Source organism: Macrosteles quadrilineatus, unplaced genomic scaffold, assembly GCF_028750875.1.
Source record: "Macrosteles quadrilineatus isolate MER2022 unplaced genomic scaffold, UCM_ALF_1.0 Scaffold_1__1_contigs__length_201487025, whole genome shotgun sequence".
Taxonomy (NCBI): Eukaryota; Metazoa; Arthropoda; class Insecta; order Hemiptera; family Cicadellidae; genus Macrosteles; species Macrosteles quadrilineatus.
In genome coordinates, this window is record NW_026542594.1 from 146,044,974 (window position 1) to 146,072,630 (window position 27,657).

At 32.3% G+C, this 27,657-nt stretch overlaps 1 protein-coding gene across 3 annotated transcripts in view; it reads left to right on the forward strand.

The window, feature by feature from the left end:
* The window catches only part of LOC128986668 (octopamine receptor Oamb-like), a 150,643-nt gene that overhangs the window by 115,420 nt on the left and 7,566 nt on the right, over positions 1-27,657 (forward strand). For all 3 annotated transcript variants that reach the window (XM_054407162.1, XM_054407170.1, XM_054407154.1), the window contains exon 2: positions 13,488-14,505. In XM_054407162.1, the coding sequence (XP_054263137.1) occupies positions 14,239-14,505 (267 nt within the window). In that variant the 5' untranslated portion in view covers positions 13,488-14,238. The remainder of the gene's footprint in view (positions 1-13,487; positions 14,506-27,657) is intronic.

Here is a 27,657-nt window from a genome sequence, read left to right on the forward strand (position 1 = left end):
GCTGTACTAGTGTTATTAGACTGTAATTTAAAGTTCAATTTCAGATATAAAAAACTAAAGGTGAGTGGTATAAATAAATGTTCTTACATAGTTACGGAACAGTAAAATCCTCTTTTTTGTGTAAGTTTCGTATTTTCAATACTGTAGTTTAATATTACTTAACTATTTTGACAATAATATCGCCCTAAAATAGTTTTCCAAATAATTTGCTCCTAGAATCGTTATAAAATTACATTTCCTTAGTAAAGTTAGTAAATTAAATTAAGATAGTTAAAGACGATAATTTGAACAAACGTACTCAAATGTCCTTAAGAGAGCACGATTATGAGAGATCCCATTTAACCTAATTTAAATTCAGAACGCCGACGTTAAATACACTGGTGATTTAATCGCCTTAGCCTTTATGCCAACATTCAACAGAGGCACAGAGCATCAAAGTCGAGCTTTTATGTACATTTCTATTTAAACATCCTTTTACATAAATGTTTAAGCAAGATAAACCATTCAGTTTTGAAAAAAATAGTGTTGTGATATCCCCGTCCTTACACTGATTCTTCTTTAGAATACCTGCAACAACACTTTCTTGTGAACTCATTTACACTAATTAACTGACATTGAATCAAATGCAATGTAGTTCTTTTAACTAATATTTTATGAATTTTAACATTTTAAATTAATGTACGGAAACAAAATCTCTGAAGAATTTTTCATTAACGATGGCGATACAATAATGATTAATTGATAAACAAGTTTAAAATTAGATCTAACAGAATAACCAGATAGAAGAAAGGTGTTTAATTAAGTGGGACTTTAGTTGGGTAGGGAACAATAAAATCAGCTTTCTAGTTTTTTCTTCATTTTTTAATAGATTGTAATTTTAAAAATTAGGTTTAACCATTCAAATTAGTAAAAATAAATCGATACCAATAATAGATAGAAGTCTACCAATACATTACAATTCCTTAAATACCGTTGACTAATGCATTTTAAGACACTTTTTAATGTCTTTCGAATAATTTCTCATGGGTATATTTTTACTATATTTTCCAAATCTCTCTGGTTCGATCTTTGCTTTTTAATCCCATTGAAAACAAATTTATATAATTTCTTTCCGACAGAAAACCTAAATACTATATTTGTTTATATATTAACAAATATAGGCTATCACTGTTATGATAATGAATGTGTTTAAGCACCTGTCATTGAAATCCACAGGTTCAGTAATGTTTGACTCTCAAATAAATGCTATAATATTCAAAATAGTGAAGATTGAGCAAATTAAATAAACCACCATTTTGAGGGATGTGAGGGTTGAACTTGAAATCGAAATGGAAAATTAAATCCTTAGCGTAGGTCTTGCCGTGCCAGCTACAGTAATAGCTACTTCCCTATAGGGAAATTCGCTAAAAGGTTGATGGATATCCATCCAAAACCAAGCTAATTAGCTCAAACAGTTAAAAAAACTCTAAAGGAGGGGCTTTGTGAGACCCGGTAGTGAATGTGTTAATTGTTTTAATGTAGTTTAATTTTACTAAAGTATCAATCAAAGAGAAATTGAATATGAATTATTGAAAATTAATAACATATATGTATTTATATAAAATAAATGCTAACAATATTGGGGTGTACTTTTATAGGTATCAGATGTGGCAGCCAATCTTTTAAGTCTGGTCAAACAATTATGTTAAAAGTATTAAATTTGCAACCGCAGAAAAAGTTTAATAATCGATCAAACTATCCTTGAATAGAACATATAAATATTTATTTCACAATCCTTAAACTATGGTAAAAATTCAGTTTCCACACCAAGATGTTACTAAAATCATAATCCTAAAACATTTTTAATTATCATAGGAGCACGCAACCAAACTATTATACCAGCATGCAAACATTAGGTATACTCATAATTTAAGAATATAAGACATACAAAGTAACGGCAAATATCACTGATGTAAATAGATTCCAATCCGTGAAACATTTAATACGTTAGGATTGATTTTATAGGTAACAGAAATATAAATAATTCCTGAGTCCAACGAAGTATATAAGTAGAGTAACACAGATATTGCACAGTCGCTGCTGAAAACAATAGCGGTACAGTCGGCGTCGCATACAATAGACTGCCGTGCCGCTTTATGAGAGATGAGCTTTTATATGTATTAGATATATCATACATCCCTTTGTGCCAATTTCAATCATTGTCTATGGATACTCTAATCTGTTTTGCATTATGATCAACATTATTTGTAGACTTTATACAAAGAAATAAGTGTTTTACATTACGCTAGCTTTGAGTAAGTTACTTTGTGGTATTCAAAGTTAAAATTGAATCCAAGAAATGATATCAGTGATAAATAAACAAATCATGGCAAAAAATAAAAGGCGTTTGCGTGTAAAACCTATTGTTATTAGATGCTCAATAATAAGTTGTTTGGTTAAGATAAAAATTATCTCAACTAATCATTTGTCATATAATTTGTTATACATTCTAGCAATAAAACAATAATTGGTTACTGTTTGCATAAATTATACCCACACATTTGGTAGAATAGTAACAAAAAATTCTAAATACTTTTTAAATTGCATGACCTGTTAAAGTTGCCATTAATGGAATAACAAAATTTACATCTCGCTGGATGCGATTCATTAGGTTGCTAATATGCATACAATATAATAACATTGTATTTACTAAAACGTTTTACAGCCAATGCGTAAATCAGCGGTTTAGTGAATTTTCTCAAGAGATATATGTAGTCTTAAGCTACTCTTAGTCAGTTAATAATAACCTTTGCCAACATTAAGAGACGTTAGTTGAATACTGTGAGTCGTCTGACTTGTCACTAGTTTTCACTGGACGCAGACTAAGGATTTTTAGGTCAGTTTACTCAGATTACCAAAGGTAAAGTGTAGCATCAGCAGTACTCAGTTTCTGCTGATGCACAGTTGGATAGTTGTTCCTTAAAGTGTTCTGCCTTATCATCATTCCAAACTTTCTGCTGATAATCCGTTGTATAGTTGATTACTGCAGGTGTTCAAGCTTATCACTTGTTCCCAGGCTCTGCTGACGAGCAGTCGAAAGTTGTTACTTAAGGTAGTCTACCTTATTATATTTCAAACTGTCTGCTGATGAACTGTCATGTAATGAACTGTCAACAGTTAATCCAGGTGGTCTGACTTATCATTATTTCAAACTTTCTGCTGATGTACAGTTGGATAGTCGTTACTTCAGGTAGTCTCCCTTATAATTATTTAGAACTGACTGCTTGTGCACAGTTGGATAGTCGTTACTTCAGGTAGTCTCCCTTATCATTATTTAGAACTGACTGCTTGTGCACAGTTGGATAGTCGTTACTTCAGGTAGTCTCCCTTATCATTATTTAGAACTGACTGCTTGTGCACAGTTGGATAGTCGTTACTTCAGGTAGTATCCCTTATCATTATTTAGAACTGACTGCTTGTGCACAGTTGGATAGTCGTTACTTCAGGTGGTCTTTGCCATCAGTATTTCAAACTTTCTGCTGATACACCAGTGTATAGTTAATTACTGCAGGTGGTGTCACTTATCAGTAGTTACACCCTGACAGACAGAGTTCTGTGGCAATGGCTGTAATATGATATACATTTTAAGTTCACTAACCTAACCTATAAAAATAGTATTAATACATTGGACCTTAGGGTATATCCTGTTTTAGCAATACCTTTGAAAATTATTAAGATTTTATTAAAAACGTTATGTTGGTTTGAGTTTACAAAACCTATTTATGAAACGAAAATGTTAATTAGCATTGATTAATGCATTATTTTGATCACACGTATTTCAAAATTACTTGTAATAGACTTTGTAGTACAAACTGCAGCAACAGCTGCCTAATACTGCGTGAATATTGAATCTGATTGGTATTGAACTCATCGATTTCTTAATCTTGACCTTCAGTGCCGTTGTAAGTTCACTCTAGCCCTACCATACACGTCCCAGAATAATATCGTTGTTTACCGACATTAACGAGTGTAACAGCACATTTTACATCTACATAATGTAGATATAAAACACAACATTCCTAACCTAACTTAGCCTTTAACCTAATAGTGACCATTTTTTGATTAATGAATTCTTAGACTTTATGTATAGGTAACAGGATGTGTTTTTCTAACGATTACTTAGATCCACAGAATGTATTTGAATACATTTCAAACACCATGTCCTTATGAATAATATACTTTCGATAAAAAGGGGTTTTGAAAAGTTCAGGCATAACCTTGGCCCAAAGGCCTCCATGGTATGTAATGTTTCTAAACTGTGCTCTTAGGAGCAAAGCAAACAGTTTTAGAATTAATGCTTTAAAAAATCGTTTGGCATGGACATTGAGTGCCTCTTAATGTGCACTTCCATTTTGTTAAGGATATAACACAAAATAAAACTGGCATGGATTCCTTATCTATTTTATTATCGCACTGTAAATACCTAGGGGACATTCGTGACTATGCTTAGTTTAAAGAAATTTCGACTATCAAAATATGTTATTTTCATATAAAACTGTATTACTTTATTAATATGCACACACAAATAGGCAAAGATAAATTCATACTTTTCTGTTATTGGAAAGTATTTGGAATACGTACACGTTTTGGAATTTTATTAGAATAATGTAACTACATTTCTAACATCAACATAAAAACAGACCGTAACCTAGTTTCGGCAAAAAAAAAAAAAAAAAAATTAAGTATATCCTAAAGCAAAGCAAACTGACCACGGTAGCTAGTAAACAGAATTATGTTTCGTTAATTTAAAATATAAAATTGAATCTTTTTACACACGTTAAATTGATAAAGCATATGGAAAAAAGAATACTGAAATTTTAGTAATATAGCCTATATACGTATATATCACCTGTAATACTATAATTCAAGAAGCAACGCTTGATTTTTCCCTAAAACTCAATGTAGGACAGATATACCTTGTACCTAGCTTATATGAACCTAGTACTATTTTTTTTTATTCTGATCACTCTTCAAAGATTTAAATAGCAATATTAGATCATAAGATATTTGTATATATATTTCTATCAAACATCTTAAAAAATAAATCACCCAATACAAATGTATATAAAATTACTCTATGTATTTTACAGGTACAACAAGTAGATAACCTTTATTACGACTCTATTTGTATATTATACGTAGCTCAAACTTTCTACCAAACATAGCTTTATTGGTCAATGATGTTTCGAAACGATTGGTAGTTTAGTTATAAATGTAGTATTTTAGTGTATGAATTGAAAGTCAATCAACGTTCCATGCAGGTTAAAAATAATCGTAAAATGATTTCCAGATTTAGAAATAGCCTCGGTGACCTGGTTCTGTATTCTGTGACAGCTACAATACAGCAACGTGTAGTAGAATCTGCACGCTACAATCGTGGCATGCAATTCCTGCGCTGGATGTCTGTCTGGAATTGCTATGCGACAAAAGTTATTAACATGACGTTTTAAAAACAAATGTAAACTCCTTAGACAAAAATACAAATAAATTCGAGATTCGGACATTCAATTAACTAGAAACTATAAAATGTACTAGATGGGAAAAATCCATTTATTTGTAACAGGTCACTAGGTTTAATAACATGTGATATAGTTATAATAATTGCTCATCTGCAGTATTCTTCATAAAACCGTATAATTAGTTATAGTCTTGTTATGCATAATTTGTATTATTAAATTTAAATTCATTCATAGCCTGTTGTTTCAAATGTTTAATATTGGTGATAGATTTTTTTACAAGATCAGTGAGTATGGATGTAAATATAATGCATTCATACGTTTAACATACTATCCAACCCAAATGCAAAGACCCGAAACCCATTTAACACCACGATGCACCAGCAACATGTGATTTCCCATCTGGTAACATCATTAAAAACCAATTATTTGAGGCGCGCGACTTTAGCGGGCGAAATTGCTTTTCAATTACGTCTTCCCCTTAAATAATTAATCACTCTGCTCTTTTGAAGAAAGCAAGAGTTTCATTATCCAAGTCAGTGAAGAAATTATCTTTTCGCATAAGGAGACCACACAAGCAAGGAGGTTATACACCGTATAACTTGCAAATCTTCACATTAGATTTTATTGATATAATATGATTTTAGCTTTATTGTGGTGGCAAGGTTAAGAATAAGAGTAAGAATAAGAATCGTTTATTGCCGTTAAACATGTACATGCAATGGGCAAAGTCACATTTTTGAAATATCTTAGCCTACTTAAAAATAAACAGTTAGCCTGGGAGATATATTCAACTACTAGTGCAACATTTTTTATGCATGAAGAATTATTAATACCTGTACTTAGAAGGCACAAAAAAAATAATTTAAAAAAAAATACAAATCATCCACATAGGAGCCAAGATAACAATCACCAACACAACGATAGAAATTACAATTTTCAACAAGATGAGCTAGACCACGACATTGTCATTGTATCTTTGCTATACTGTATTAAAAGAGCATTGTTTGACGTGTTTATTATCCTCGCAAGTTTTCTGATACGTGTGATTCAAAAGCTTATTCAAGTATTTCCCAATTTGTCAAGAAATATTGTTAAAGCTTTTGTTAATGTTAGAACTCTTAACGTAGCTTTATTTTTTGATGTTTAATGTTTCCGTATGAAAATATTCTACCGTATTTTTTCAAACTTAGATGCAATGAGATTTAAACATACAATTTAAAACACTATTTTGTTTTCAAACGATACTGTTACCAGTCTAATGCGATAGTTTACTTATTATTTATGATTTACGATTTATTAATGGTTATATTACCTATTATTTATGAATGATCGTAACTAGAATGATTGAATAACAATGGTTGAAGTACTATGGTTACTATCAAAATTTGCTTGTCTATTCTTGTAAACTGTATTCCAACAGCCTAGATAGAGGCAGAATGCCTATATAATAAGTTTTCAATTGACAAAATGTAACTAAAGCTTATGAATATTGAAGTACGGGTAACAGAGTTTGCACCGTACTGTATCTTACAAACAAGTTGACAGGGCTTTCAAGATAATGGAAGATTAGCGGTAGTTTAACTCCAAAGTATGCGGGGAAAATTTATTTCATGAGGAAGAACTTTAGTTTTACCACAGATTATGGTAATTATCTACATGGAAAAGAAAACTCTCGTGTTAAATAAACTTAGCGTATTTCCATTGTTTAAATATGAATATACTACGTAACAATATTTTGACATTGAGTAACGTTTTTGATTCGATTTAATTATTAATTGGAGATAAATTAATTTATTTATTATATATATATATATATCATTGAGACAATAATAATTGTCAACAGAAAACTATCTCCTAAATAAACAAAACTAGCTCAAGTGTTATGAACTTATTCAGTCAACAATCCTATACATAAACAGTTGAGTACTATTCAATAAATTAATGTAATGATGTATTTTCCTTTTTTTCAAAAATTCAATTCCCTTTCCAAACAATGAAGGCGTTTTATTGGTACGCCACTTCTCTATTCACATTATCATTTGAAATTAATTCGTTTGGATTTTTAAATGTAAGACATCTTAAATGCAATGCTACATCCGTTAATAGAACGCTAAAAAGTGTTGGGTTGTTTGGTAGACAAGGTTTTTGTTATACAAAAATATAGACTTTCGATTCACATATTTGAGTTCATACAAGTATTGCTACTCACAGCATAGTTTGACATTGGCTGTCTGTATTGATTGTATAGACTCTCGACTTGAAGTTTGTGTCGAGGTGCGGTGATCTCGAGCAGAGGGTTTGAGAGATAAGTCAATTGTTTCGCTAGCGCCTGTGTCGAGTAATTTGTTGACCTAACTTGCTTATCTCATCAACTCAACAGAGAACACGCTATGCTGCACATCATATGGTATTTTACCCTCGTAATAGACTACACAATCTGTTGAGTCGTCTAAAGTAGTCCACTAATGACTATTTTTATAACGTTACATGGGTATTTGTTTAAGGGTGTTGATAATGTTTAACAATATTTTAAAATAATTAAATAAATTAGAATACGTGTAAACAACTATTTTTTTCTACATACACCTGAACTTTGAAATGTATGTATACATAGTGCTACTTTATAAAGTTTGATGAATAGTATGCTTAAGGTGTCAACAATGTTCATAAAATATTTTATCAATTGGCTGTATTGGACATCATGTAAATAGGATGTAAATGTTAGAAATTTTCACATACACCTGAACTTAAAAAGTATATTATGTACAGCATATGGTCGTACTCTAAACTTCTTATGAGATGATAAACTCAGACACCGCTGAACCGATTGCCACGAAACTTGGTACATACGTGTAGAATTTCATGGAATAGGTTTATACACCATCAATTTCGTGATCAGTCCAATCGGCTCCGCCCCAGTGGCTGGTGATTTGTCACCTTAAATTATAGAGCTATTATTTTAATTGAAGTGTGTATTAAATTAAAATGATTTAACCACATATTATTCACCAACACATCTCAAGACATAGACGTAGCACGTTGAATATATTGCTATTCTTATTAATAATGCATTAAATAAACCGAATAGTTGCTATGGCAATGTCTTGCTTGATAGGATATTTAAAATTCCTCAGTCACACTTTTTTCAATGTTTATATATATTATGCGGAAATACTCATTGAGCATAACGTTTTTTTTACACTACACATTAGTAAATTGAGGAGGCATAGAAAACACAAATACAAATTGTTTTTAACCAAACCTTTTAACAAAAAAATCCCTATGACGAGGCTTAGTACACATTTAGTGCACCGAAAACTCTTGGTAATATTTTATTTCATAGTGTATGTTACGTTAACTCTATTTTATAAAATGTTAAGACTTTAATTAGAATGTCGTTTAGTGGGTTGTAAGGCCAGACCGCAGTGGTTATGATGACCTGATTCCGTCACTGGTAGTCGGCGTCGCTTGTTGCTTGATCTCGAAGCTTCATGATTGATGCTTGCCATCGCACACCAGTACGTGATCGCAACAGCGTCACTGTCGTTCATAATTCAACGTCTTCAATAGTGTATTTTACCTCATTGTTACCAACCATACGTCACATTAGCCTACATATAAAACATGCTCTATAACATCAGTTGCTAGACGCCAGCTGCTTGCCCTAAAATGTAGTGTTATAAATTTTGTATAGGTTTCTTTTAGCCACAGAGTTAGTTTGGGCAGATAAGTTTTTGTGAGTGTAGTAGAGGACGTTTATAAATTATTCAACAGGTTTTAAAACCTTTTGTTTATCCACATACCGAACAGATACTGACGAAAACTACATAAGTTAATAGAAAGAACATTAATTTCTTTATTTTTCTTAGATGCCCCTACAAGTGCACGATGTGCTGTTCATTAGCTATGACAGTTTCTAAAAGTTTCTAATTGATGTTGTAATTAATGTTATTGTAGCCAATACACAGGCTAGCATTGGGAGGGTGATCATTCAACGGTGATGCAAATGCGTTAATGTAACTCTTGGAGATGTTGAATCGCAACCGTAAGTTCGGGAGATAGGGGCTGATGAGTCCTTTGTTCAGAGCACTGTCTAACCAATGCTTCTAATATTCCCTGGTGACCACTACTTACGTTTGAGCAGACTAACAGAGTTTTTAAATTGACGATAACACCATAGATGTTTTGGTGTGTTGGCAGATTTAAAAAAAAACCTGCAAAACTCACGATGCATGTAATGTAACACAGATAAACAGGAGACCTAATCAAATACCAAAATGTTCCAAAATACACGTGAAAACCATTTACGTGGGATAGAAAATAAGGAAGATGAATGGCATTGAATCCTGACGAATCTATAAACACCCTGCATATCTTCTGTTATGTAAATTCACTTTCCTCATTTTTTAATGCCATCAAAACTATCTTGATACCTGCAACTATGCAAATTTAGCAAGTACTGTATAGGAAAACCATAGGAATATCTTCTGTTTTGTAAACTATTAATTTGATAATCTCAATATACACATCTTACTAGTCAAAATTTTACAATGTATTATGAACCGTATAGCTATTATAACTGCCATACTATACGTAACTAGTGAATGTGTGCCACCAGTTGGAAGTGCAGGGACTAAGATTAACGAAAGGGAAAATAGCCTCGCGCCGAGCATCGATCTGGTAATCTTTCAAGCTCTCGATGAGCATATTTCAGCTCCCAGGTCATGTGGAGCACTTCTGTTTGACGGATACATATTTAACACATCTTGAATTTCTATTCCTAACAACTTTATTGCTGTTGCGTGCTGTATTACATAAGAAATGTAGTACAGTACTGAAAGGCTATCATTATTGTGAAGACAGCAACAATATTTTTAATTATTTTTATCATAAGGTATTTTTTCAAAGTAACATCGATCTACTATCATTTCAATGTTTACGAATAAGGTGAGTATGACTATAATGATTTAAATACTCGATCTACACATAAAACTTGAAGGTATAACTAGATAGCCAACAACTTACAACAGACAATCGAACAACTTCCTTTTCAATAATACTGTCATCGTGGGTTGGTTCAAGAGTTTTTTTTTTTTTTACAATTATTCTTAAAGTATTTTTACCAATCACTATCAAAGGATAAACCTAACATCTTCACTATATTAATTTGATATTATACTAACAGCAATAATAAGTTGAATATGATACAATGGTGAAAGGGAAACAGTCTGTAAATGCAGTGAGTTTCATTCAAAAGCCATAATCTTGCGGATAAACTTTGTCAAGAAGGCGTTTCAGTCTAAGTGGGGATCAGCAAGTTTTATTGCAATAAGGTAACAGTGCCAAAGTTGAAAGATTATGTCGCAAGTAATCAGAACTCCAAGACCTCACGATATCATGAATTAATCTTTAATCAACTTCTCTTTAAACTTTAACCAATTTATACACAGCTATCATTGTTTGTACGATTATAATTTAATGTGTAGGGTAGTTGTCTTTACTTAAGTAAAATGTTTTCATCTTATTTGCATAGTAGTGTACGAAATTAAAAACACATCACCCACACACACACATAAAAATATATATGTGCTACATTTAGCGAATTTCCCTATTGGGAAGTAGCTATTACCGTAGGTGGCACGGAAGGACCTAGTCCCGGGACCGATTTACTTTTTCATTTTGATGTCCCCAGAGGCCTAAAAACACCATTCGTTCGAATTTTTTTATACGTCTGTGAATGTGATAACTTGAGCAATGTTTGCCGATTTTGATGAAATTTGTTTTAAAGGTTTAAAGTGGGATAAACTTCAATGAATCCGTGAACCAGCATGGTCGGACCATAGGAACAGGGTTTTACGGGGGGTTTTATGAGATAAATAATGGTTTTTCTCATTTTAGACCCTAAAAAACCAAATTTCCCAATTTCCCTATATAGACCTATTTAAAAACTTGAAAAAAACAAACAAACTTGTATATTAAAGTGTTTTCGTAGGGTTATTAGTTACGGGAAAAATTCAAAAGATAGTAAATTTAAAATTCCTATGTTATTCTTATGGAGAATATTGTAAAATGTTGTAGTTTGCTTTTTTATGGATATATTTTGATCAAACTTGACAAATTTATTTATTTTATACTAAGCTATTAATATTTCAATAAAAATACACTTTATTTGTTTCCTTGTAGCAGAAAACCTAGGTATTCGTTGAACCTAAATAGATGTAATTAAAAATTAATTCAGACATATGGAAATTCGCTTAGTTGGCATGTTTGCTGTGGTGGGGGTATTTTTATATGTTATATTTCCTAACAGTTAATTTGTACACTTAATATTGTTGTATCTATTAATTAATTAAATCACGCCTATTATCTGTGGCAACTCTTCTACAATCAATAAAAGTTATACAGACTAAACCAGTGATATAACTGGACAAATACTAGAATTTAAAGTATTTGTTCTCTTAATCATTGAAATGAAAATCGACAAAAAATACATTAAATCGTTCTCGTGTTATACTGAGAGCGGGGATCTCAAAGTTCAAGGTGAATACTTTAAAATTATTATACAATTTGTTATTCATTGACGACAAACAAAATCAATTTAAGTACTGAGTCTGCAAATTTATACCCAACTGTAACTTGTGTAATTACTAACTACGAATGAGCATTCACAAAGTTAACAAGGTTTGGGGAGCAGGGGAGCTCGGTGGTTAATTTACAGCGGCTGTATATTCAGTCGCATTTATCAACAAAAAACCCACTAAATAAATATGTGACTGTCACATTGATGGTTCTAGATGATAAATTTATGCTGTGATTTTTCACATTAACGTATACTGAACGGCAACTTTTCAACTTGAAAAATAGGATGAAGAGAGGTAAATATGTAATACTGCTGTTGCCTGTTTACTGCAGCGACCATAACAACGGAACATCTTGTACAAAGAGGTATAAACTGTGGGAGAAATTGTAAATCTGTTGAAATAATTTATAGCGGAGTAGGTTCCGTTCTCAGAAGTCTATAAATAAGACAAGAGGTCATAACTTTCTAATTGTATACCGAGTTATTTTAAAATACAAAAAGATCCAATTGTTTGAATCTTATACACCAATAACTAGCAAATTACTGATAGGAAGAGAAGATTTTCTCTCTGTATCTTCAACGAGAGGAAGGTTACGAATCCTGAGGTAATAAGTTAGAGCAAGAAATGTTGTAGAGTCCAAATGAAGGCAAGCGCTAGCCTAACGAGCCAATACTCTTGTTTGAGTCAATACACTCAACCTCAACCTCTGCTCAGCACTTCTCTCTTGCGTTGAACAAACTACGTACATCCAATAAAGCCAAAGAGAAAATTAAACTTGATACCAACGCAACTTTCACTAAACAATGTGGTACTAAATGAGATTAACATAGTCTATATTTTATGAACGAAAAACAAAACCTTATTTGTGTGTTTTTCATGCCATTGGAATGTTTTACATTTAGAAAGGGAATGGTCCAAACCTTTGCCTTTTTACTATGTAACGTCAACATTTATATTAGATAGCATAATTAATTTATAGCCCAACTAACTTTCTCCTACCTTTCTGGAAACGATTTCTCTTAGAATCGAACCAGTGAGCTTGAGATTTGAGGGTGAACACTATAAAAACTCTGCTACCAAGACAATTTTGTTAAACTGTACGATTTATTCTCATAGTAATGAATAGGCTACAATTAATTATGGATAAAATAACTCAATCAGAAATTTAACTAATTGTACATTAGAATGTTAGTTGTGAACAATAGATGTAAGCCTTCACATCATATTTAAACAATTAAAAACTTGTTCTTTATGTAGGCTATATTTCAAGTTGGTGACGTTGAGCACTAGTGTTGACGAAATGTTTATACAGGGTGAATTCTATGATTTGTGCCTTAATGTTAGGTTAGAAAATCCTAACAGTATTAACTACACGCATCGATATTAACATGACTTATGTTTGTTTCAGACAACACGTGTCCAACAATTGACTGCCTAGAACGTGACTCTTCAGTCAGAGTTCACCTTATGAAGATTTCACCACCTGCCTATGGCTAACTCTTGGACAAGTGAAAGATTTGAACATAGTTAATAACATGCACGTTATAGAAAGATATCTTACGCCTTAAAAATAATCAATTCAAGACTACGAAAGTCCCTTCACAATAAACCATACGATTTTATAATTGGCTATTCAAAGATGAACACTAACAGAATTATTGGTATGAACAATATTAAAGAAATAGTAGAGAGGTAAATAGTTATAATCCATGGGCCTCGGAACTAAAACATACAAACTTCCCGTCCAAACCTATTAAACAAATTGATTCTTATAGTTCTTGGACGTGTAATGACGTTTATGAAACGTTGTGCAAACAACTGACTAAACAAGTCAAGATAATTTAATGTAATCAATTCCAAATATTCGCAATTCTTTCGCATTTTCATCAAAACACTAACTCGATATATACCCCACATCTGTAAGCTTGTAACTCCTCCTTTATTGGCTCAGTGATCTTTCCTCTCGGCTACATACTCCCTACATATAAAAAACTAGAGCTGCAACAGTGGACTACATGGTCAAATGCGAATTTATCGATTCGGTGTTTTGATGAAAATAAAGTAAAGAAGCCATCTTACTGTTTCCAACGTGCTGCAAGTGCTGTAAGTGAGTGTTAGTGAGTGGAGTGCAGTGAGTGGAGTGCAGTGAGCATGTAGCCATGCCGGCTCGGGAATTGAACGTCTCCTCTTGCGATGCTCTCGTCGAGAGCGTTGTGTGGGACGATCCCCGGGCCCTGACCATCCTCACAGTGATCGCGTTCATAGACATGATGGTGATCGTCGGCAACTGTCTAGTCATCGCCGCAGTCTACATGTCGTCCAAGCTGCGCTCCGTCACCAATCTCTTCATCGTCTCCCTCGCCGTAGCCGACCTCATGGTGGGACTGGCCGTCCTCCCATTCAGCGCCACCTGGGAGGTCTTCAAGGTAACTCCCTTTAATCAGTTACGTACGTAGACATTTAGGACTGTGTGATATATTTCAAAGCTATATTTAATTCATTGTGACAATGATGTTGACTAAGAAAAGTGATCTTTGTAAGTAATCAGTGGCTTTCATATAATATATTTCTGAAGGAAGGAAAGATTATTGGCTTAGTAAAGCTCGAAATGTAGGCATACGAATATTATATTATGTCTGATTTAAACTCCAACGATTCATACATATGCAGTGTTCCCTAATAGTCCAAGAATTTTAGGGATAAAACTGTCATTCGACCTAACAAATTCGGACTAAGTGGAAACTTTGCACAGTTGTTTAGTAAGCCTAAATAAATAAAATATCAAAAGTCCCCATAAATCCCGGCTGTGCTTCAGCCGCCATCTTGGAAAATGGCGGCCAATTTTCACTTTTTTGACAATATTTCACAAACTATTGGTATTAGAGAATTTTTGTTAATACAAAAGTTAAAGAACGTCTAAAAATACATATTAGCGAATTTCCCTATAGGGAAGTAGCTATTACCGTAGGTGGCACGGTAAGACCTAGACCCGGGACCGATTTACTTTTTCATTTTGATGTCCCCAGAGGCCAGAAACACCATTCGTTCAAATTTTGATATATGTATATATATATAGACTTATATATTTATATACATATATATATATACAGGGTGGGGCAATGAAAGCGCCCCAATTTACAAACAGTACAAACTCAATAATATTCACCCTATGGATATAAATAGCACACCAAAACACAGCTTATCTTTTGCCATTTTAACTTAACAAAGTCATTTTTCCATTTCTTGAGAACAAAATCCTACAAGTGACTTCATTGTCCTACTTAACATTCCTTTTTAGCCACTTGAAACTCCATCAAATACTCCTCCAGCACTTCTTCAGGAATCACTTTTGTTTTTGGACTATCCTTAAGCTTCGGTTCAAGCAAATCTGTGGGGTGACTTTGAAAAACCTAGAACGTCAAGTAGCTTATTTGAACAACCCCCCCCCTCCCAAAAAAATAGCCAACGTAAAGCTTTCAACAACAAAAGCTTCCTGGCAAATCTCTTCGGACTTTGAGTTACTGGGACTCATATTTTTTTAACATTTGCTGGTGTACAAAGAGTTTTGCGGCACCCACCGATTATTTTTTTTTGTTTAAGCGATTATACTAAATAATTTTACCCAGTTCAACATTGTTTTCCAATCTGGAACAGCGTCATGTTGACCAAGGATGGAATACGGTCCAAACAATCTCTGGGTTTTTGCACAAGAACCACTATTTTATAAATAGGTTTCCACATCAAAATCTCAGTGATAATAGCCTCAGGCATAATATTTACTAAAATGGCATAGTTTAATTGATGTTTTAAGCACAGCTGATCATTCATTGTTGCAACAATTAACATGTGACAGGTAAAAAAAATTGTAGCGTTCTCATTGCCTCACCCTGTATGTACATATATATATATATATATATACGTCCCTGAACGCGATAACTTGAGTAATCTTTGGCCGATTTTGATGAAATTTGGTTTAGAGGTGTAAAGTGGGATAAACTTGAATGAGTTCGCGAACCAGCACGATCGGGCCATGGGAACGGGGCTTTACGGGGTGTTTTATGGGGTAAAAATTGTTTTTTTTTATTTTTTGACCCTCAAAACACAAAATTTCCCGATTTATCTTTGGACCTTTTTAAAGAGCTTAAAAAAACCAATAATTTAGTATATAAAAGTATTTTTGTTCAATTATTAGTAACGAAGAAAATTAAAAAATTTTAAATTTAAAATTCCCATGTTATTTTTATGGAGAATATTGTCAAATGTTGTAGTTTGCTTGTTTATGGATATATTTTGATCAAACTTGGCAAAATTATTTATTTTTTACTAAGCTATCAATATTTTACTCAAAAACACACTTTTATTAGTTTCCTTGTAGCAGCAAACCTAGGTACTCGTTAAACCTAATGTTATTAAAATAGGGTGTCTCAGACCACCCGGCCGGCTTGTATAGCTCCAATATGAAAGCAAATGGAAACCTAATTGCAACTGGAACCCCCTATTTTGACCCCAAGGAATTCAGCTAAATTATTTTCAACCCCAAAAAAGCACCCCAAAGGGCAGTTTTTGGGGGGTGGGGGTGGTTTTTGGGAAATTTTCAAATGTAAAGGGGGGTCGTGTTATACCTCTTGTTAAAGGCCCTTTAGTCCTGAGTATTTTAGTGGAAAAAGATTTAAATTATCTTCATCCCTATTTATAGGGTGTTCAAAATCTTACAAAAAATAGACCTTTGAACTACTTTTCACTGTAAAGAGGTGGAATTTTGTGGGGTGTTCAAATTTTGACAAGACTTTAATTAATAAATGAGCTTTCAAAAAACTCTGGTTTTAACCCTTTTGCTATCTTTTTACTTATATTACGCATTTTCAAACTTTTTGAAGTTTCAAAAGCTGTTATCTCAAAAATTTCAAATGGCAACATGGGTTTCATTACAAGCCACACTTTAGCCCTTGAAATTTGCTATAATTTTTGTATTTAATGTTTTTTGGTATCTTCATTGGTTAAAGAGATATAGTGAAATTAGTGTATTTTAATGTTTTATTAAATGGTATTCAAAGTGTTTGCTGTTGTAAATGTACACGTCTAGGTCTCAATTAAAACTAATTATGTTAAAAAATTAAAATACTACCCAGATTGTTAAACTTAGAGGATTAATAAAGGAAAAAACACAATTGCAAATATTCTTAGTTATTTTACAATTTACAAAATTCTAATAGTGCTTTGAATGAATACTGTCTATAAATGCTACTGGTAAATAAAAAAAATCATCATGAAATCAATGAGCGTGTGCGTGAAACTGATTTAAAACAAATTATAAGGATCTTACTGGATCTGTACGAGAGGTGAATGCACCTGCGGTAGTAAAATAGCAATGCAGTACCATAATAGTGGAGAAGAAGTACTACGTGCATAACAGAGTTGGGGTTTGCATGGAACAAAATGGAAGGCAATTTAAGCATTTGTAGAAGTCCATCGGTATGTAGGCTATTAATGCTGATTCAAACAAATTATTAATTCAAAGCACTATTAGAGCCATGGAATTGTAAAATAACTAAGAATATTTGCAGTTGTGTTCTTACCTTTATCAATCTTCCAAGATCAACAATCTGAGTACTATTTTATTTTTTAGACAAGATTTGTTTTAATTGAGACCTAGAGGTGTACATTTGCAACAGCAAACTCTTTGAATACCATTTAATAAAAGATCAAAATACACTAATTTCGTTATAACTCTTTAACCAATGAAGATACCAATAAACATTAAATACAAGAATTACAGCTAATTTTAAGGGCTACAATGTGGTTTGTAATGAAACCCATGTTGCCATTTGACATTTTTGAGATAACAGCTTTTGAAACTTCAAAAAGTTTGAAAATGCGTAACATAAGTAAAAAGATAGTAAAAGGGTTGAAACCAGAGTTTTTTGAAAGCTCATTTAGCAATTAAAGTGTTATCAAAATTTGAACCCCCCAAGAAATTCCACCTCTTTACAGTGAAAAGTAGTTCAAAGGTATATTTTTTGTACGTTTTTGAACACCCTGTAAATAGGGATGAAGATATTTTAAATCTTTTTCCACTAAAATACTCAGGACTAAAAGACCTTTAAAAAGAGGTATAACACGACCCCCCTTTACATTTGAAAATTTCCCAAAAACCACTCCCACCCCCCAAAAACTGCCCTTTGGGGTGCTTTTTTGGGGTTGAAAATAATTTAGCTGAATTCCTTGGGGTCAAAATAGGGGGTTCCAGTTGCAATTAGGTTTCCATTTGCTTTCATATTGGAGCTATACAAGCCGGCCGGGTGGTCTGAGACACCCTGTATATTTAACTGAAAATCAATTCAGAGAAATGGAAATTCGCTTAGTCGGCAGGTTTGCTGCGGCGGGGGTATTTTTTATATCACAAGGTTTGCTCTATCTCTAACGGTTATTGAGATAAATAATAAAAGATAGTATTCAATTTAAAATTCCCATGTTGTTCTTATTGAGGAAAATAAAATTATTGCAGTTTGCTTATGTATGGATATATTTTTATCAAACTTGGCAAATTTATTTTTGTTATACTAAGCTAATGATATTTAACATAAATATACGCTTTATTACTCTCCCCATAGTAGTAAACTTAGTACTCGTTAAATTTAAAGTTACCGTATTTAAATAGGGAATCTATAGTATTTTAGTAATGATCCAGTAAGGGAAATGGAAATTTATTTATTGACATATTAACAATAGTTTTCCCTTATTAGTATTAAAGTTTAAAGTCCACTCACTATATTTTTCACTACTATGTGACTACTTACATGGTAGGTTTACTTATTACTCCCGGTGGGATTTATTATTTTGTCGGTGAATATTAGGAAATTCCACCTTAACATCCGGAATAAATGCGGCTGAGGCACAGCCGGAATTTGTGGGGACTTTTTGCCATTTTCATCAACTATGCTTACTGTGTTTAACTGTGCTAAATTTCAATTCAGTCCGGATTTTAAGGTTCAATTTCCTAATATTTACTGACAAAATAATTATACCGGGAGTAATAACGTGCCATGTAAGTTTTGAGTAGTTACATAGTAGTGACAAGATAGTAAGTGGGCTTTAAATCATAATACTAATAAGAAAAAATGATTGATAATAAGACTAAAAAATGAATATCCATTTGCCTGACTGGATTTTTACTAAAAATATATTTAAAAAATGTAATATATATTCCCTATTTAAATAACTTTAAATTTAACGAGTACTAGGTTTACTGCTATAGGGAGGGTACTAAAGTATGTATTTATGGTAAATATTAATAGCTTGGTATAAAATAAAAAAATTTGCCAAGTTTGATCAAAATATATCCGTAAACAAGCAAACTGCAAAAATTTTATTTTCCTCCATAAGAATAACATGGGAATTTTTAATTGAATACTATCTTTTATTATTTATCTCAATAACCGTTAGAGATAGAGCAAACCTCGTAATATAAAAAGATGTATTTTTAGACGTTCCTTATCTTTTGTATTTAAAAAAATTCTCTAATGCCAATAGTTTGTGAAATATTGTTAAAAAAGTGAAAATTGGCTGCTATTTTCCAAGATGGCGGCTGAAGCACAGCCGGGATTTATGGGGACTTTTGATATTTTATGTATTTAGGCTTACTTAACAACTGTGCAAAGTTTTGTTAGGTCGACTTTCCTAATATTCTTCCACTATAAGAGGCTGTTAAGTCCAGCTGGAAAATTATTTCTTAATTAGTTGTGGCCAAAGGATTTCAAAAGGGGAAATCAACAATAAATTTGCATAAAAGTGCTTTGTTTTACAAATATACCTATTTAGGAAAACATTTATTGACCGGTATCCATTTACTTTCATCTATGAACCGTTGCCTTGACTTTTGCACTTATCTTAAGGTAAATGCTGTATATTCTACAAAGGTTGATGAAAAAAGGGGCAAAGTATTACTATCTCGTATACTAAAGCAAACACATCCAATACAATTTATTTGATATTCAACATGAAACACAAACCCTCGTACTGTAGGTGTGCTAAAGCAAACCGCTAACAAATCAACAGTTGTTCTGCGAAATCAGCACGGACGGTTGTGTGATAGTAATAAACATGGTTCTCTAAACTGCTAATGATTGCATTCTTGTCAGCTATTTTACCCATCTGTTTAAAATGTTTATTGCATTTTGATAATTTACCAAATATTGGTGCATTCTCGTGCTTTTTTAAATTAAAATTATTTTATAGCTACATGGGATTTTAATTAATAAGAAAGCTGACATTTACAGTTCAACGATTTTATAACTTTTACAACAGTGTACTGTGGAAAGAAGACTGTGACATAGATTCAAAGTCAAACATGAGGTGAGTCCGCTCACGCGCCAGTTCTTTTGACAAGTTGCTTTCAAAATACAAGTTGTCATAACTGAGGGAAAACATTGAAGTGCTATACGTCTCCGTCCAGAGTGCTAGGTTACGTCAAATTAGATTCTATATTTACTGCTTCAGCTTCCACTTCTTACTGAAATATTAAGAGGAACTAAACGTATTGGTTTTTGGCCAGAATGAAGATCTATTTCGAGACCTAATGTAATGACACCTTCTACAAAATATTCTTACGCCAAAGTAAAATAATCAAACTCAAAAATAATAAAAATAACCACACCATATGCATCTATATATTAATAGGCAAGCATGTTTCTTTAACACCTTTTTCCTTAGCTTGTGTGCATCACAGGGGAAACCTAAGCATGCTGTTAGAAATTGATAGTATAATGTTGGAGTTTAAATATTTTCCTGTAAATGTGCAGAACCTCTTTATATATTAAAATAGGCTCAATAATAAGCACAAAAAATTAATTTGAAATTTTAAAAACATTAACATGGGCCTTATGGGTTGCCATGCTGGTGATGAAATAACAACAAAATATAAACAGAAAATTAAAACAAATGGAAGAAATTCCAATCACGTGTTATACTTACAGCGTGGTGTGAAAATAGAGAAGTTTGCACAATACATATTTTTGGTCAAGTTGTTAACCACGAAGCAACCACTAGTATTATTTCATGCGTCTGAATTCAACCTTTTAGAAATTACTTTGTGGGAATTGAAAGTGGCAAATTTAAATCCTTCCCTCTAACTATTATCTTAGGAAGCTGTTACAAAATTTTGACATTTCTTTAGTTTAAAACTTTATATTAATCAGACCAATTCACATATATAATGTATGAAAAACTTAATAATAAATAAATAAATTTGAGTAGATTTGAGTCCATCTAATTTTAGTATTTTAGACCTATTATAGTTCGTCTTTTTATATGCATACTAAAATATATTAGTAACACAAGTTAACCATAGCACAATTCTTTTTTTTCAATTTTCAATAATCAATTGAAATGGGGACGCCACATACGTGCATATTTTAGCCAAAATATCAGTGAAGAATGACTGTAGAATGGTGTGAGATGATCTATGTAGCTTTAATGCTTACTATCAGCTGTTTCAACAGTCAGGACAAATCATGTAAATACAATCAGGATAAATGCTTTAAAATACAGCTGTAGATGCATAGTAAGTTTTTTTTATCAAACAAATTACTAATTTAGAAACTTTTAAGTTTAACCATTCCTGCCCTGATTATCTTTTGAAGAAAGGATAATTAAACATCCAGCAATATATTTAAAATATTTGTCTACAAAAGTCGGCTTTTTCATGACAATATTTTGGGTCATTAAAATTAAATTATAAAATTAAAATTAAATTAATGTTTATTTAAAATTAATTAAAATTAATTAAATTGATATAAAATTAAAATATAAATGCTGCAAATGTTTGCAAATGAAAAATGTAATACTTACAAGAGCCATGACTGCACCACTGTAAAACTTAAGAGGAAAGTAGAGTTTCTAAATACAAGTATTGCATGCATTTCAAGTTAAATATGAGTCATCAACTAAATTCCAGGAAATAAAATGACGAGCCTCGTCGAGAGGCTTTTCTGAAGGGTTGTTGGTGGGTTGGAGGGAGGAGCCCAAGTTACGAGCACATCCCGACTTACTAAATGTGCTTGGGCACGAACAGCCCGCTGCAACTTGTCCCTGTTAACTTTTATCTCTCTTGATTCCAACCAGCTCTCTTAAAAAATGTCACAGTTTTATTTCCAGGCTCTGCCATTTTTCATAGTTTGTATGAATGCCACACATTGGTGAATGTAAAATCGTTATTTCAATTGAATTTCCGAAAAGAGTGCGTCCCAATGTTGGTGTAACATAAAGAGATAAACTTTGTTATCTCTTTAAGATACCCAACGATTCATTATTTTTGGAATAAATATAAAAAATGTAAAAATCACACAATTTACAACTCTACTAGTTCTGAGAGTAGTTCATTAAATGGTGCGTTGTAGGAAAACGTTTTCACGTAAAACAAACCCCAAACAAATGGAAAAAAAACTAATCTAAACTCTTTTACAGTACTTTAAAGTTCATCGTATATTTTTACTTGGTATACACGCCGGTGACATTTTAAACTTTTTCTTTTTTACTTTTTACGTTTTAGGAAATCAAATGTTTATCTCTTACAGCCAATGTATACATTATAAAGTCCGTTGTCCACCAAGAGTAGATTCTGTTAGAAAACCCAGGACTGAAAAGAATACTGTTTATTGCACATTGATATAATTTGTATATTAGAGAAGGACGTCGTATGGTATTTGTTTATTAGATGGCCAAACGTAAAAAAACTTTAGACTCTGCTAAAAAAACTATTGTTGTGATTCTTGATATTCTGTAGACGATTTTAGTATAAAACCTGAACATAATCAGATTTTGCAGCTTCATTTAGTATTACATGAAAAATATTCTTGCAGTTACCCCTTATAGCTAAAACTTTTTAAATTCGAACTAACAACTGGAAAACTAATTCCAAACAACCCCAATCTTTCGTTCACCACAGTAGTCGAATGACTTCTTACCGCATTAGTGCAGTGGCGGACTGGCATATATCTGCAGCGAGTGAGCATGCAGCACGACTTTGCTTTTTTACTTATACTTGTAAAATCAATTATTTTTATGAAGGTGTTATCAAATCATGTAACACAAACATTCAACTAGTTATTTCGCTTACGATCAAACATATTTGAATTAAATGTAATTGCAATAACCACGATTTCTCGTTGTTGTGTTTTACAAAGGTGATTTGGTACATATGGCTGCCTTACAATCTGTTCTCACGAAATATTACTAACGTAGTGTCTTGGAAAAATCAAAAGTACATGAGTAGATAAGTTTGCATATGCAATACGCAAGATATGCTTACGCAGTACAAGGTAAAGACCTATACGATATGTTTAGTTGACCTCACACAAAATGAACTATTAAAACGTGATTTTTGCCAAAAATAAGTATTATAACTCGTTTCTTGTACGACTGAGAATCAATAACAAACTGTGTGTCAGGAAAATCTTATATTTTAAATGATTTGTTTACGACTTAAACATTTTGAGTGACGAGTATAGTAGTTTACGCAACGATTGCGTAAATAGTGTGGTGTAATAGCTATTTACCTTACAAGTGTAGTAAGAGCGTTTTTACATCACGCAGGTGAATGTTGTGCAACGAGCGGAAGCGAGTTGCATAATTTACCTAGGTGATGAAAACACGCTCTTGCGTAACGTGTAACGTACAAGATTTTACTTGACCCGACAATATACAGGAGGTTACGAACAATATTTTTCATTATCCATTTCACTCATCTTTTAACAGTACCGTTCATTTACAAACAAAAGCTAGGTTAGGAAAATTCTTCAAAACATAACAATAAAATTCAAGCGCACAGCTGATTTCTAGCGTTGAACGTCGTTGGATCCATAGAGGTATATTTTTTAAGTTAAGCACTCAATGTTATTTAAATGGGTTTCATTACCACACCGAGTGAGTTTTTTTTAACTTTACATCACTCGAGAAGTAAATAAGTTGTATACATCACGCTTGGGATAGGGAAGTTTAACATGGCGGGTTAGGTAAACACTATTTACGCGAGTTGCGTACACTAATTTACCTATGACAGTGTTTTAACAACTAAGTATCACTCCTCATAACTTCTAAGAGAGGTTATGTTTTCGTTTATAATCTCTCATTGCCACTGACAGTGATGAAACGAAACATTGTACCAACAATTAAATTGGTCTGAACAGCTGATTAGTGAAGTTCGATTCATTATAATTTTACTTCTTCCCTCAAATCTTGAACCTCATTGGTCCGTTACCCGTGTTGTTATGAGTAAAACTGTGTTGTTATGTCAGTAAACAACACTGTTATGTGAACATTTTCAATTTTAAGAATCGAACTGAAACGGCTACTTTGAAACGGAAACAACGCTGGTAGGTAAAAATAACGCAATCGTGATAATACCACTAAAATGCAAGCATCCATTGAAATTATTAGCAATCTACATTGTAGCATGTTTAGATGGAAAATAGCTTCATAAACAGTTGAACATTTAACTCAACTCGACTTGTTATTGAGTAATAAAACGAGAATTTAACAATAGACTTTTTGATTAAACCACTTTTTGGCTATGGAAATAGTAACAGATTTAATATTTTCCTACTATGCATAAATAAGTCAAACAGAAGCAAACTATTACAGTGTTAAGGCTTGCTAAGCTAAACATGACAGGTAAAATGTTACCTTAGCCAGGTAATCTTGGAGGAAGGATTTTCGCGTAGTGGCTGCTAACACTGATTGTAGAACACACAGCCTAACGCAATGTGCTGAACTGCTGATACCTGTGTAGTGGATAACACGGTTACTCCATCCTACACGGTTTATTTTGCACGTCATCAGATTGCCAGAAAGGAAGAGTTTTACATCAAGTGTTCCCTAATGTTTTCCTTGATGAATGATACCAAGAGAGGTACTTTTGAAAATTAATGACCACAAAATTCATTATTTATCCTGTTATGGTTAGATTTTTGTAAGGTGTAAATAGCTTTCAATAATAAAAAATACAATTAGGATGAATATAAAAACAGATTGTGGTGGTTAGAAAATAAATAAGGAAAATGTATTAAGATTGGCTTGTTGGATGTTTGAATGTTATGTTAATTAACTGAAATGTTTGGTTGAACAAATGAGTTTTTAAATTAATTTCTTTCATTCCACTTCAATAGATTTTGTTTATTTTCAATTTTACCAATGTCCATCAAAATATTTGATAGTGTAAATATACTAGGCCTCTAAAAGTATGCTTGGTTAACTATTAACAAATTCTACCCAGCTAAATGGATATATTTACATTATAAACTTTTCGCCAATCAATCAAACAAACATACAAATTAGTAAACAAAATAATTTCCAATAGATAGTTTACAAAATTATTGCATAAACCTCAAATGGTTTATCTGCACTAAAACATTAAAAAGTAACTTGCACCCTTTCACCTTAGTTATTACTATTTAACCCTGATACTTTTAAACTATTTTAAATAAGTTAGTGGCACCCTTCTTAGATACCAGAAGCTACAATGACGATGATTGATTTTAAAACCATACCCTTAAGGGTAGTAGGGATAGGGTAACCGAAAATGTTCAATTAGGGAGTCAAAAAGACTTTCATATTTCATTTAAGGTTTTAATGAAACTGAATAATTGACATAGCAAGATAATAAAATCAGACCACTTTCAACAAAAAGGCATCCAAAATGGAATAAAATTACTGATAACATCAATTTTGGGCAGTTAAGGGATTTTTAAGGCACTGTTAGTAACCACAAAGATGTTTCCTTGATAATAATTTTATAAGTTAACTAGAAGTTACCTGGCGTGCGTTGCTGTGCTAACAACTATTATTTTAAACGCTAATTTGTATTTTACGCTAAATAATAAACATGTATACCATAAACAAAAATATAATATTTATTTTACTTAATTGCCAGTGGATAAACAATATTATTTTTAGTTTTATCATTAGGTGTATATAAGTTTTATAATAATTAATTATAATATTATAATATATAATATTTATAATATATATATTTATGTTTGTATTATACTATATAAGTTTTTAGGCGTAACTACTACCACGTAGGCGCGAAACATACAGCTATCCGTTTGAAAAGCGTGCATTTTCTAAATTTAGACCGGCCATAGTCAGGGATTGCCCTTGTGCCTTATAATGGTGATTGCGAAAGCAAGACGCAAAGGAAATTGTAGTCACTTGAATTCAAGGGGTAATTCGGATGAAATCATCGGTATTTTTGGGATTAAGACTATTTTTTTTCTTTAAACTTACTACTGATGATTGTTGCTTCGGTCAAGTTGCGTGAAGTTTTTTTAATCGTCAGTCTGGTTCCGTTGCAGAGCTTGGGTGGTTTTCAGTTTCGCATTAGGATTTTTAGAGTTCCTTCGTTTAATGACAGTAATGTGGTGGGTTATAGTGACAAATTGGAAGACATTTGAATACCTATGATAGCTCGCATGCATATTATTCACTTAATAATTGATTTAGATTGTGTGGGTAGGCTATAGAACAAAAATAAAATGGCATTGCCATCCCTTTTCTAGTTTATAATACTTTGATAAAGGTTTTTACTTTTTTCAACTGTTTTTTTTTTTTTTTACTTTACAAAATAGTTATCGAAGCGCTGTCAATGAGTGGAAACCGCGTGTGTGTAACCTATTGGCGTCAATGATTTTACAAATTTAAGTTTGCCAGCCGTATACAACACTGATTTGGGGTGTTTTTCCCGGTTATCATAACTTTAGTACAATTTGATACACACACACACACACACACAGAGAGAATCTCCGATTAGTGACCTAAATGATAATTAGGTCATGGTCATTGATACCTAGCAATTTAATTTCACATTATTGTACTTGCGATTAATTAAATCCGTTATGTAAGGCACAACGTTTTTAATCTCACTTAGTTTTGGATTTTCATACAAAATGTAATCGGAAATGGTCGCGGTATTTTTAAACAACATTTAATGTAAACATATCAATGACAGCTCAACAAATAATCCATCCAAACAGATGTTCGTTATTTCATTGACGTCGTATTCTCCAAACAGATGATCCGTAAGTGTTCTGTGGTTTATAGTTCTACTACCTGTTGTACCCGTGCTTTGCAACGGGAAGAGGACACAAAATATAAACATTTTAATTTTTAAATCTGTTGCATATAATAGTTACACATCCGCCAACTCTTTTAGCAACAAAATTCAACTTGTATAGCCTTATATAGAAACGTTTAAGTAATGACTTTTAAATCTGGTGAGTAGTGGATACCACCATTTTGGTTTTAATTAATTTTAAACCTTGTGTAGGCTGATGTAAGAAAAACTGACCAAATCATGAATAAAACTTTGACATACATGATTTACCTTCATCTTACATATCTTTTAATTTACTATTCACAATTTTGAATTTCAATTTTGAGGCTGCAAAATTATTAATTATTAAATAGCATTAAAGACAGTAGACAAAACTAATATGATTATCAAAGCATCAAGGACTAAAAATGTATTAGCAAATACAGTATATGTTTCATTGCATCTCTAATTCTACTCTACAAAAATATCAACA